General features: G+C 43.7%; 1 protein-coding gene across 12 annotated transcripts in view; it reads right to left on the bottom strand.

Annotated features, from left to right (window-relative positions):
* The window catches only part of LOC111864695 (neuropeptide F receptor), a 221,363-nt gene that overhangs the window by 13,871 nt on the left and 195,168 nt on the right, over nucleotides 1–12,324 (bottom strand). For all 12 annotated transcript variants that reach the window (XM_033751540.1, XM_023852129.2, XM_023852134.2 and 9 more), the window contains one exon: nucleotides 1,229–2,730. In XM_033751540.1, the coding sequence (XP_033607431.1) occupies nucleotides 1,247–2,707 (1,461 nt within the window). In that variant the 5' untranslated portion in view covers nucleotides 2,708–2,730 and the 3' untranslated portion in view covers nucleotides 1,229–1,246. The remainder of the gene's footprint in view (nucleotides 1–1,228; nucleotides 2,731–12,324) is intronic.

Raw genomic sequence — 12,324 nt, 5'->3', positions numbered from 1 at the left:
CCCCCCCCCCCCCCATCGCCTGTCTCCTGGAACTACATCGAGTTCCAAACACTGACAGATCTGAATAACTTCCCCCTAACCAGTGGGAAAGCACGTTGAAATTCCGCGAGGAATACTTTCTTTCCCAACCACCTTCCTCGGTTAATTTCTTCCTTTCGTACCTTTATCTCTTCCCTCCTTTCTCTATTAACACAATTAATTTATCTCTTTATCCTTCAGCAGAAACAGTTTCGAAAACAACGGTAGCACATTTGTAAAGACTTGAAGAATATTACGGTATGAGAATGGTATAACATAAGATGCTTAGTAAGATATCTATCTATCTATCTATCTATCTCTGTTGCTCCCACTTGGAGCATAGGGCATCCGTGAAACGCTTCGTTTCATTTCAGTTTCTTAATCTTATACACAGTCGGTAGGACTCCTTGGGCGGGAGATCAGCCCGACGCAAGGCAGCTACCTACACAGGACAACACAAATACTGAATAAATGTAAACAGACATACATGACTGGAGTGGGATTCGAACCTACGATCCCAGCGTTCGAGCGGCGAAGACATTCAATGGCTTAGACTGTGATCAGCGATAACAGACATACACAATAGTAACAAACAGTCTCCTACTTCATAGATGCTGACACCGGATATTCAGGTCTGTGGTTTGAAACCTTCTGATGGCATTCACAGTCATCTTCTCGTAGAGAGGTACTGAGATGGGCTGATACCACGAGGGGAATATCTAGAAATATTCAGTACTTCGGACTGAGCTGGTTAGTGTAAAGGTAAACGAGTTCCCGCTGCAACGAATGAGCAAGCAACAATAGAAGGATTATTGAGCTATAACGATGGAAATGGTATTCTCTGTTGGGTCCGTGCCGAGCTTATATAACTAGGTTCCCAGGCCAGTTGAATGAAGTAATAATTGAGGAATTCGAAAATGATTGTGAAGAGATGGCAAAAGTACGGTGTGAAGAAAAGATTTCACGTGTGCTGCAGTTACAGCGAGACTGGTATAATTTCTTTGTTACAATCCGTTACCAGAATACGACTAGTGAAAACTGAGAACACTAATATGTGTGTAACAGTGAATTTTAAAGCGTGTAGATCAGCGGGAACATCATGAGCTGAGTGCATAAGTGCAAATAAATCCAATCATCGAAACCATACCCCTTTATTAGCTACACGCCCACACACGTGACAATATTTCTGTTAGTGTTACATAAGACTGACCTCTGGTGAATCCTGTCTTCAGGCTCTCGTAAGCACCGTCATCTCCGTATCTCCTTGGAGTCCGTTCTCCGTTGTCATGGTTTCAGGGCCTCTCCTATAGTTGCTCACTGCTCCAGCATCCATGACAGTTTCCTCCTGGTCCCTGGTACTGAGACACTCCCCTCTTCGTAATGACTGACGATCATCTTGACCCCCACTGCAGTTACCTGCTGAAACACCGCCCACTGAGGTCCCAGCTCCTATGAGTTTCCTTCTCCTTTTGGACACACTTGACCTCAATGACCCCACTCTTTCCCTCACAGCTTCTACAGGAATACATGGGAACAATGACGCTAAAATTTCTTTGAATTCTTTACGAAAATTATCATTTAACCATCCATAAAGCAAAGGATTTGAACACGCTGAAGACATGCCCATCATATGACAAACTGCATACCATATCATCATGGATTGGCGATCTTCACCAAATGGATTCCAATAATCCACAACAAGATTAAATATATTTAAAGGTAACCAACTGATACAGAAAATTAAACTTATGGAGACGAGTAACGAATTAGTTCGTTTCATTCTTTTGTCACTTTTTGGTTTCCTTCTGTTCGTTGACGATGTGCAAGCTTTGTTCTTTGAAGACGATCCGACGGCTGAAGAATTCACGTAACGATACCTCAACTTGCGGCATATCCTGGAGTAAGCAACACTGACGGTTATGATTGGGAGAACGTACTGGACCACTAGGGAGAAGAGAGAGTAATACGCACGTCCGTGTTCAACAGGCCATTCTTCGAGACAATATGCTATATATTCAATCCCGATACTGGGAAGGTGAATATCGTGTTGTTTCAACGTTCGCCAAAAAAACATCGGACTTGCAAGAATGATTGCAGATACCCAGATGCAACTAAGGATTATAACAGCTCCAAGTTTCTGTAAGCTCTCTCTTGTTGGATAAACAATAACTTGATATCTGTCAAGAGCAATCGCTGTAATAGATATGGTTGATACAAATATGCTTGTAGCTTGTAAAGTACCTAGCATCTTGCACACGAATGGGTATCTCCCAAGTGGCCAATACTTTGTCAGGATTTCCATAAGTGTCAGTGGCATGGTTATGAGACAGAGGAGGAGATCTGACACGGCGAGGTTCACGATAAACATGTTTCTGGCTGTACGCATGGCAGGCTTTCTGGCAACTGCACATACCACGAGGCTGTTTCCAGCCGCACCAACAATTATCAAAACACTGTATACAAATATGAGTGCCGAGAAGGCGGGGTCTTCAACTACTCGATTGCGGGCGAATTCATTGAGAATTCCTTGGTCGATGGTAGCGTTCAGAACCCAGGACATGTTTCGGATGTAGGCAGTGATGTTGTGTTCTAGCTGCCAGGTAGGTGAGTCGCCGCTGGATGCCTCTCGTGGACGCAGAATTCTCTGAGGTACGGCCGTCAACGAGTTGTTGATGTTCCACCACTCCATTCTGACTCGGAACTCCTCAGCGTCTGTGGAAGAAACAAAGGTCGTTAGACGCACTATAAGAGCAACGCTCGACTTGTGAATATGAATCTTATGTTACGACCGTCGGTCAGTCGATAATAAAGCACCCATCTGGGGTTTACGACCAGATTTTTGTTACTGTAAGACAGGTGCGGGTTTGTTGATGTGGGGCGTTCTCTATTACGAAAGGATGTGTCTGACGTTTGTAATTGCTGCTGGCCCTCATCAGCGTAGTCATTCTCGGGTCCAAGTACCGTGGGTTTCGTGACCATATTTTACTGTCTCAGACTCGAGACTTTCATTTTCGTCGCCTCTTACTACTCGCAGGGCTACGGTGGAGGTATTCGACCCTGCCTCTACACGAGATGTCAACTTATGGCTATTTAACAACGCTTTTACAAAATAAATCCATTGTGAATTATCATTCTTGAGAAGCAAATAAAATGTAAATTTGTCCCTGGGTTTAATTAAGCGTCACAATATGGAAGAGACGCGAATTCTAACAGGAGTAAGGGATTTTTGGCAACTTTCCTTAGCTTAAAAAAATAAGCTTATGAAATGACCATTCTTAGTGTCTGTGTAGATTCCCCATCATCGTCTGAATGCCTGAGTCGAGCTCTATGTAACCTGGCACATGAATCCAGCTCAAAAGCGTGCTTCATAAATCCCTCCATCAGTCTGTGCCTGTGAGTGGTTGTTGGTCAACTGCTAGGTAAACACGTTCCCGCGGCAATGAATATATGGAACAATAGCGCAATTGTTAGACCCGTTGTTTTCCATGCGGTACGTGTCGTATCAAAGGAAAAAAGGCGATTAGTTCTTCCCAGATTTTTTTTTTATTTCTCTTCTTCTCAGCGGCCATATTGTCCATAAAGGTTAAGGAGAGACGGGGCGAAAAGCCGAAGTTTCGCCCCATCCAGTGCTGAGGTTAGGAATGAATTCATTACACATACGTCTTAACGGTGTGGTGCTTAACTAAGCAAACGGAGAAACTTTGCATTTTAGCAATAGATTTGAACGTTCTCAAGGCAATTAATATGAAGAATACCATATTGAAAAATGTGACACCATATAGTCTAGCAGAAATTCACCAACGTTTCGTAGGAGTGTACTGTCTCCATCTTCAGAATCAAAGAATAAGTCAAAAAAAGCAAAGTGCCTGAATAGAAAGCAGGGGCGCTTTCCAATAAACCATGAGGAATGGCGCTGCTTCGTTCCCGACGAGACCACTGGAATTTTCAATTGAGCTAATCCTTCCAGCTGCACTATGGCCCTGGTCTCAACTCAGCCTCTAACAGAAATGAGTACCAAGAAACTTCCTGGGGAGGGGGGGGGTAAAGGGCGAAAGGAGCATAAGGCTGACAACCTCACCGCCATCTGTGAGCTGACTGTCTAGAAAATGTAGCAGCCTCGACGTCTCACAACCCTATGGACCTCCACAACCTGCTACAGGAATAGATTTTCTTTCATTAGCTCTACAAGCCCCTTGGGTCCTGGTCTATGCTTTTCATTTCCATGATCATTTTACAGAACATAGGACTCCTTGGGCGAGTAATCAGCTCGTCGCAAGGCCTCTACCGAAGCACAGGACAACACAAACACAGAATAAACACATACACTAAACATCCATGCCTTGTGTAGGATCCGAACCCACGATCCCGGCTTCTGAGCAAGCGAAGACAGTACATGCCTTAGACCGCTACGCTACCGTGAGCGGCCGTGTATAAGAATAATATATAAGAATTCAGTACGTACCTCACAGGAAACAGATCCGAACCCACGATCCCGGTTTCCGAGCGAGCGAAGACAGTACATGCCTTAGACAGCGCGGCTACTGTGACCGGCAGTGTATAAGAATAATATATAAGAATTCAGTCCGTACCTCACAGGAAACAGATCCGAACCCACGATCCCGGTTTCCAAGCGAGCGAAGACAGTTCATGCCTTAGACCGCTCGGCTTCCGTGACCGGCAGTGTATAAGAATAATATATAAGAATTCAGTTCGTACCTCACAGGAAACAGATCCGAACCCACGATCCCGGTTTCCAAGCGAGCGAAGACAGTACATGCCTTAGACCGCTCGGCTACCGTGACCGGCAGTGTATAAGAATAATATATAAGAATTCAGTTCGTACCTCACAGGAAACAGATCCGAACCCACGATCCCGGTTTCCAAGCGAGCGAAGACAGTACATGCCTTAGACCGCTCGGCTACCGTGACCGGCAGTGTATAAGAATAATATATAAGAATTCAGTTCGTACCTCACAGGAAACAGATCCGAACCCACGATCCCGGCTTCCGAGCGAGCGAAGACAGTACATGCCTTAGACCGCTCGGCTACCGTGGCCGGCAGTGTATAAGAATAATATATAAGAATTCAGTCCGTACCTCACAGGAAACAGATCCGAACCCACGATCTCGGCTTCAGAGCGAGCGAAGACAGTACATGCCTTAGACCGCTCGGCTACCGTGACCGGCAGTGTATAAGAATAATATATAAGAATTCAGTTAGTACCTCACAGGAAACAGATCCGAACCCACGATCCCGGCTTCCGAGCGAGCGAAGACAGTACATGCCTCAGACCGCTCGGCTACCGTGATCCGTACAGGAATAGCTCAGCCTTTTTTTTTTACTTGCAAGTTCAATGACCCGTATGTTATTTAACCTTGTTGGTTCCATGCGCAAGGATTACATTACACTGTGTGTTATTCTCCAGACTACATTTCGTTATAACGAACTCCATGGAGACGGTGTCTGCGAAAGAGGTCAAGACCCGCTCATAGCGCCAAGGAAGTTCCCTGCGTTTTATGGAAACCGAGAGTTCATTAACAGCTTCAAAAGAATCAGATTCTGGTCCTTGCACAGGGCAATTCTTTTGCTGCATAATTTATTTCCAATATCTTGCTAGATACGGAAGAGTTCAAAGGAAATCATTGTCATGATTTCTGAGTTACTGTTTTCTGTCAACATCAACAAATATAATAGTTTATTTCAATGTCTGATGCGAGCCCACACCATTACGCAGGAACGTAAGGGGAGCATACATAAACCTCCATGCACTAGATAACACTATACTGCAACATGTTGACCCTCTACTAAGTAATGACTCTGTAAACGACGGTCGTTAGTAGGTAATGGCCATGAACAGTAACAGATGAATCGTGTTCTCTATGCGGTCCGAGAGATAGCCATATGCTGCAACAATAGAAAAGCTGTTAGAGGTGTTATCTGTGAGGTCTGTGCCTAAACTGTATAAGGAATAGATTTGCGTTGTCAGCTCGGCAGACCCTAACTCATGTGGAGGAGGGGTCGAATACCTCTACACGTGACCCTGCGAGTCGTAAGAAGCGACGAAAAGAGTAGTCTCAAATTTGAGACAGTAGAATATGGTCGCGAGCCCAAAGGGACTTGGACCCGTGAAAGACTGCGCTGGCAAGGGCCAGCAGCATATACAAAAGACAGACCAGACCTGTCCTCTCGTGAGAGTGGACGCCCCACAAAAACAAGGCCGTAACTATGAAATACGTAGGTTAGTCAATAAGTAAGTTATAAATGGACATACAACTTAAACAAATAAGAGTACTGATTTGAAAAATGCTTTTATTTCTCAACATAATCTCCCTGTACATTGAGGCACTTGTCCCATCCTTTCACAAGCCCCTGTAAACCAGCAGCATAAAATTCTTTGGGCTGTTGTCGGAACATGGCCTACCTCATAATGCATGAAAGGTTAGGTTTTCACAGAGTCTGTGCACGATGGGTGCCGTGCATGCTGACCCCACAACACAAAATGCAAAGAATGGGTCTGGCATTACAGCATCTCAATCGCTACCACGATGAAGGACACGATATGCTAGCTCGAACTGTCACAGGTGATGAGTCTTGCGTTCACCATTACCAGCCCGAGACAAAGCGTGCATCAATGCAGTGGAAACATCCTACATCGCCTTGAGGCTGGAATGCGGTGAGCAGTATGCCTTCGTGATCCCAGAAGACTGTGAGCATCACTTTCCTGGAGGATGGTGTCACCTTAAACTTCTTTTGGCAGGTGATGCAGGATGTTTCCAGTGCATTCACGCACGCTTTGTATCGGGCTGGTCATGGTGAACCCAACACTCATCACCTGTGACAATTCGGGCTGGTGTATCGTGTCCTTCATCATGGTAGCGATTGAGATGCTGTAATGCCAGACCCATTCTTTGCATTTTGTGTTGTGGGGTCAACATGCGCGGCACCCATCGTGCACAGGTTTGTGAAAACCTAGCCTGTCATGCATTATGAGGTAGGCCATGCCGTGTGAACACGTCTGGTTCCGACATCAGCCCAAAGAATTTTATGCTGCTGGTTTTCAGGGGCTTGTGAAATGATGGGACAAGTGCCTCAATGTACAGGGAGATTATGTTGAGAAATAAAAGCATTTTTCAAATCAGTACTCTTATTTGTTTAAGTTCTATGTCCATTTGTAACTAACTTATTGACCTTTTTTTATTGCTAGTGGGGTGGGACTAAGTGCCTTGTACTGCGGCCACTTCTGGTATTTATTGATTTACCCTCATAGTAATAAATATCTGGTCAGATGGGGCTCGACACCAAAACTTACTCACCGATTGACCGTCAGTCGCAATGTGACTTTGACTTCGACTTGTCAGCTCAGCAGATGGAAGTCAGATCAGCTCGGGAGCTGCATTGAGGTAGGCGACAGCCAGAGTGGACGTGAAGCTGTGAACCCGTAATTTGAGAGATTTACTGTGTTAGAGGCAGTTACCAGGCGACAACCGGGGAAGATATAGCAGACTGAGAAGACTTAGTGAGCGTTGCAATGAATTTTGGAGTGTGCGAATTAGCTATAGCACTGCAGTTATTTGTCGTTACGATCTGTAAGAGTGCAATCAATCCAATTACCAACCCAAACCCCGTGTCTAGTCAGTCATACAAGTGACAATATTGAAATATTCAGTGTCATGGTCCAGTTGCTTTATCCGTGGTATCGATCAGACAGGAGGTTCTGTGGGCCCGCTATAGCGCAGAGAATAATTCTTCCCATGTCGAGAACGGGACCGAGCTCATTAAAACTGGAACCATTCATTTTAATTAGCTTAGGTTGTCGATAGTGCCAATTTTCCGATATATTAACCAATATCCGATGCTTCACCTACGAAGAACCACGATAAAACTGCACAGATCAACCTTAACGACGCATAAAATTCGAGTATGAGGCAGCAACATACAACACGGCATGACACACCATAACCAACAAAACTAGACAAACTACGGTCTATGTCAGTAAGATTAAACATAATATTAGATTTAATATTTATAAGAAAGTTATGACAGGCAGTCGGTATAGCGACTGGCTACGGGCCGGTCGGCCGAGAGGTTGGAGTTGGAGTCCCGGTAGAGACAAAATTTATCTCCTCTCACTACAGTAACCACATTTAATAGATATAAGCACTTTAACAGGGTGAAATATTACTACCCTTGTTTCCTCCAAACACAGTTATTTTCCACGCTTTAATTCGATTATGTGGGCTGCGCGAATGATCACTAAAACAGTATCATAAAAATGACAAAAAGAAATAAGAATAAAAAGAAAGAAATGAGGAGGGTGATCATGATGGCTTCTTCTCGTTGCGTTGAGTCACAAACAAGTCACGTGCCCATGGGATCTCGTATTATGCGAGAAAGAAAAAATATACGATCTATCAGTCTTCCACGGTGACAAAAGTACTACAAATAGAGAGAAGAAAAGAGATGAAGAGAGAGGGAGCGGCGTGAAGGGATGTGAGAATATGGCGAGTAATAAAATGAAGATGGGAGGAGATGAGAAGCAATATAATTTCATTGATGACAGAAATGAAGAATATTTCGTGGATGAAAGAGTGACAAGAGTGACGACGGTTGGAAGGGCTGTGTTACGCATGAAACAGCGCAATAAAATCTGGCGTCACAGAGAGAAGTATCTCGTGGGTGATTTTCAAACTTTGTGAAGAGACTGCAGGAAAGTATTAATAAACATTTCAGACTCCCCAAACTAAAATATTATGAGGATCAAAATTTTATCCATATCATGTCATATCGTGATACCGAGGTGTGTGAATTACTTACTGAAGGTAAAATATGTAATTAACAGCCGTGGCGATAGCAGCAGCAGTAGTGGTAGAATAGAACCGATGAAAGTACATACTGACAAGTTATGGAATGACTATGGACTATTTTGGATCGGTATTTGAATTTATTTGACTCTTACAACTCGGAATAAACCACTAATGGACACACTGTCTTCTCAGTCTTTTAAATATTCTTCACTAGCCATTGCTTGGTAGCGGTTTCCAACAGAAGACTTACCCCTTCTGCTGGGCTCTCGAAATATCTCCGGTCTCAGCTACTAGCTTCTCACAGTTAACAGCTCACCAAGATTGAACCCCAATGTTTATCTGACTCACTGACTCCAAAGTCAAAGTCACATTGCGACTGGCGGTCAGTCAGTCAGTAAGTCTTGGTGTCGAGCTCATGACCAAACATTTATTACCGTTTGGCAGTTGTGGTCTTGTTTTTGTGGGGCGCCCTCTTTGACGAGAGGACGAGTCTGTCTTTTGTATATGCTGCTGGCCCTTGCCAGTGCAGTCTTTCTCGGGTCCGAGTCCCTTGGCACTCGCGACCATATTTTACTGTCTCAGATTTCCCTTTTCGTCGCCTCCTACGACTCGCAGGGTGACGGTGGAGGTATTCGACTCCGCCTCCACACTAGAGTTACTGACTCCACTAACTCGTCCTGCTTATAACATTTCGGCACGGACAGAGTAGAAAACACCATTACCGTGGAAACATGTTTGTTTGTGGTGCCGTTAATTAGCAACGGGTCTACATGCCACAATACGGTTTATATATATGTAAAGAGCCTCTATACCAAAATAACGCGGTGTTAGGTGGACGCAGGTGTATGTAATATAACGTAACTCAATCTAAGGTACATGGTTTTCATACTGAGATTCCCAAACTGCAAGGACGTTCGGGGTTTTGTCTACGTTTACAAATTTGGGTGACATTTCGACCACAAGAACGCTCCTAAATCTGTGAAAGCCAGAGAAATGGACAAATAAACAAGCAAAAGAAGGTATAATATAATGTACAAGGAAATAGAGAAAGTAACATACAAAGAGAGAATAAGGAAGGCAGGAATAGAGGCGGGAATAAAGAAAGAAAAACGGAAACAGAGAAAAGTGAGGGGTTCAAAATTGAATGATCGTCTACATGGAGAGTGAGGTAGGAAGGAAGAAATGACAGACGACGGAGGACACACAAGAGAGAAAGACATAAATAAAAATCTTAATACTATAATGTCATCACCATATTAGCGACGTTCAGGAAACCATTTATCTATTTAAAGCAGTGGAGTTCTTCTTGACAAACTAACAGCCGCTCAGCTGGTCATGAAATTCCTCACTTATTACGAAACCCTGAAATGTCATTAACGTGCTCACACCAGCCATCTAGCGGCTGCCATTTCGAACCTTCGGGGTTACGTTGCTGACATCTGTATTCATTTACTACACATTCAGAAAGCTTAATATGCAATACTCAGGGCTACAAAAGGGCACTATTCTCCATAATTATCGTGTAACACGTGATAAAAGAGAACCGGGTGCCTCTGTACAGCCACGGGCCTGCCTATTCCACGAATTCGCAAAACGCAATCCTAGTTACATTAAAAGCTAAAGCTATCCCTTTAACAGGCCGTGGAGGCCCCATAGGCTTGTGAGATGTCGAGGCTCCCACATTTTCTTTAGACAATCGTCTCACAGATGGAGGTGAGGTTGTCAGCCTTAAGCTCCGGCCGCACTTTACCCAGAGGAAGATTCCTGGTACTATTGCTGTTAAGAGACTGAGTCGACCACAGGTCCATAGTGCGGCTGGAAGGATTAGATCCATTGAAAATTTCAATGACCTCATCGGGAATCGAACCCACGACCTTCGAGCTTGTAGCACAGTGCGTCAACTAACTACGCTACTGCGTGCCCCGATTTTTAAGTTGGTCTTAAACGAATACATAAAGCAAAATATTTGCTTCAATCTTCAGGGAGGATAAAACATCAATGTCTCTAGGGCAATACGTTTACACTCCGAATTTATGGTGCAGTCACAAAGTTACTGCGTATACGATGGACATCAGAGGTGGGATTCAAGGCGGGAACAGAAATACAGGGAGATCGAAAAGTCGCGCACATCAAATTAAAAGTTGTTTTAAATTATATTGCAGTTAATATAATTATATCTCCTACCGCTAGATAGTACTGTAGGAGTACTAACAACGTGTAGAAACGCCATCTGTTGTGTATCGGTCATACGACGTTTGCAGTATAGCTTTGCTTATTGCGTGACAGACATGTCGTTTTCCCCAAGAACGAGTTTTCACTGTGGAACAATAATTCGTTCTTATGCACGTGTCACTGACGAAGCGTGGTTTCACCTTAGTGGCTACGTGAACAGTCAAAACAGTAGGATATGGTCATTTGAAAATCCACATGTTATATGAAACTCCCTTGCACTGTCAGAAAATTGGAGTGTGGTCTGCTGTATCACGTCGTCGAATAGTGGGCCCAATTATCTTTGAAACAACAGAGAACAGTCCAGTATACCAAGACATCATTACAGTTTATTGCGCTTCTTGAAGTTGATGAACGTGAGGGTAGGTTGCAGCAAGAGTGCCACATGTCACACATCTAATGAAACCATGCAGCTCTTGCGCGAGTTTTTCGGTGACCGTCTCATTTCGAAAGGATTGTGGCCCCCGCGTTCGCCCGATTTGTCACCCGCAGATTTTTTGCTTTTGGGGGTACCTAAAAGGAATTGTCTATAAAAACAATTCGCATACACTGGATGACCTCAAGAGGAACATTACGACGGCGATTAACAGCACCAGTTTACAGGTGTTCCACAAAGTGTCCTCAAACATGGTAAAAAGAGCTCGCGCATGCATTGCTGAACAGGGAAGCCATTTCGAGCATAGGTTGTAAAGACATTATTTTATTTTGCATTTCTAAGATGTAAGGTTATAAACATTAATAGTAAGTGCTGTATGTCTTGCAGTTTGTGCATTAAACCAGCAAAATATAATTGCTTAGTGTGATGTGCGCGACTTTTCGATCTTCCTGTATTTCTGTTCACCGCCTATTTCAGAATTGTAGGATGCGTGATTCACACAGAAGTGGTTGTTATTAATGTTTTTGGGGTACAACGCAACGTAGTCGAAAGTGGACCGACGTGTCGGAGGAACACGTCGCCTCCATCTTCAGGGTCGAAGAATATGTTTTCTCAGCTAATGAAAGGAAATATTCATTAAATGCACTTGCGATAGCTTGTGGATTGTTAGTGGACTTCCCTTCAATATTCAAACTTTGTACGTCTTCATTAACAGATTTCTTTCCTGATTCAACTTTCACAATATCCCAGGTGGTTTTAATTTTATTGTTTGATTTTAGAATTTGGCTGTTATAGTTATTCTGTTTGGCTTCTTTAATGACTTTTGACAAAATTTTACAGTACATTTTGTAGTGACTTTTTAGTCTTGGATCATTACTGTCCCTACTGGCCAAATA

Source organism: Cryptotermes secundus, unplaced genomic scaffold (assembly GCF_002891405.2).
Source record: "Cryptotermes secundus unplaced genomic scaffold, Csec_1.0 scaffold441, whole genome shotgun sequence".
NCBI classification, from domain to species: domain Eukaryota; kingdom Metazoa; phylum Arthropoda; class Insecta; order Blattodea; family Kalotermitidae; genus Cryptotermes; species Cryptotermes secundus.
The sequence above is the reverse complement of the archived record's forward strand: the minus strand, read 5'-3'. Positions and strand labels throughout refer to the sequence as shown.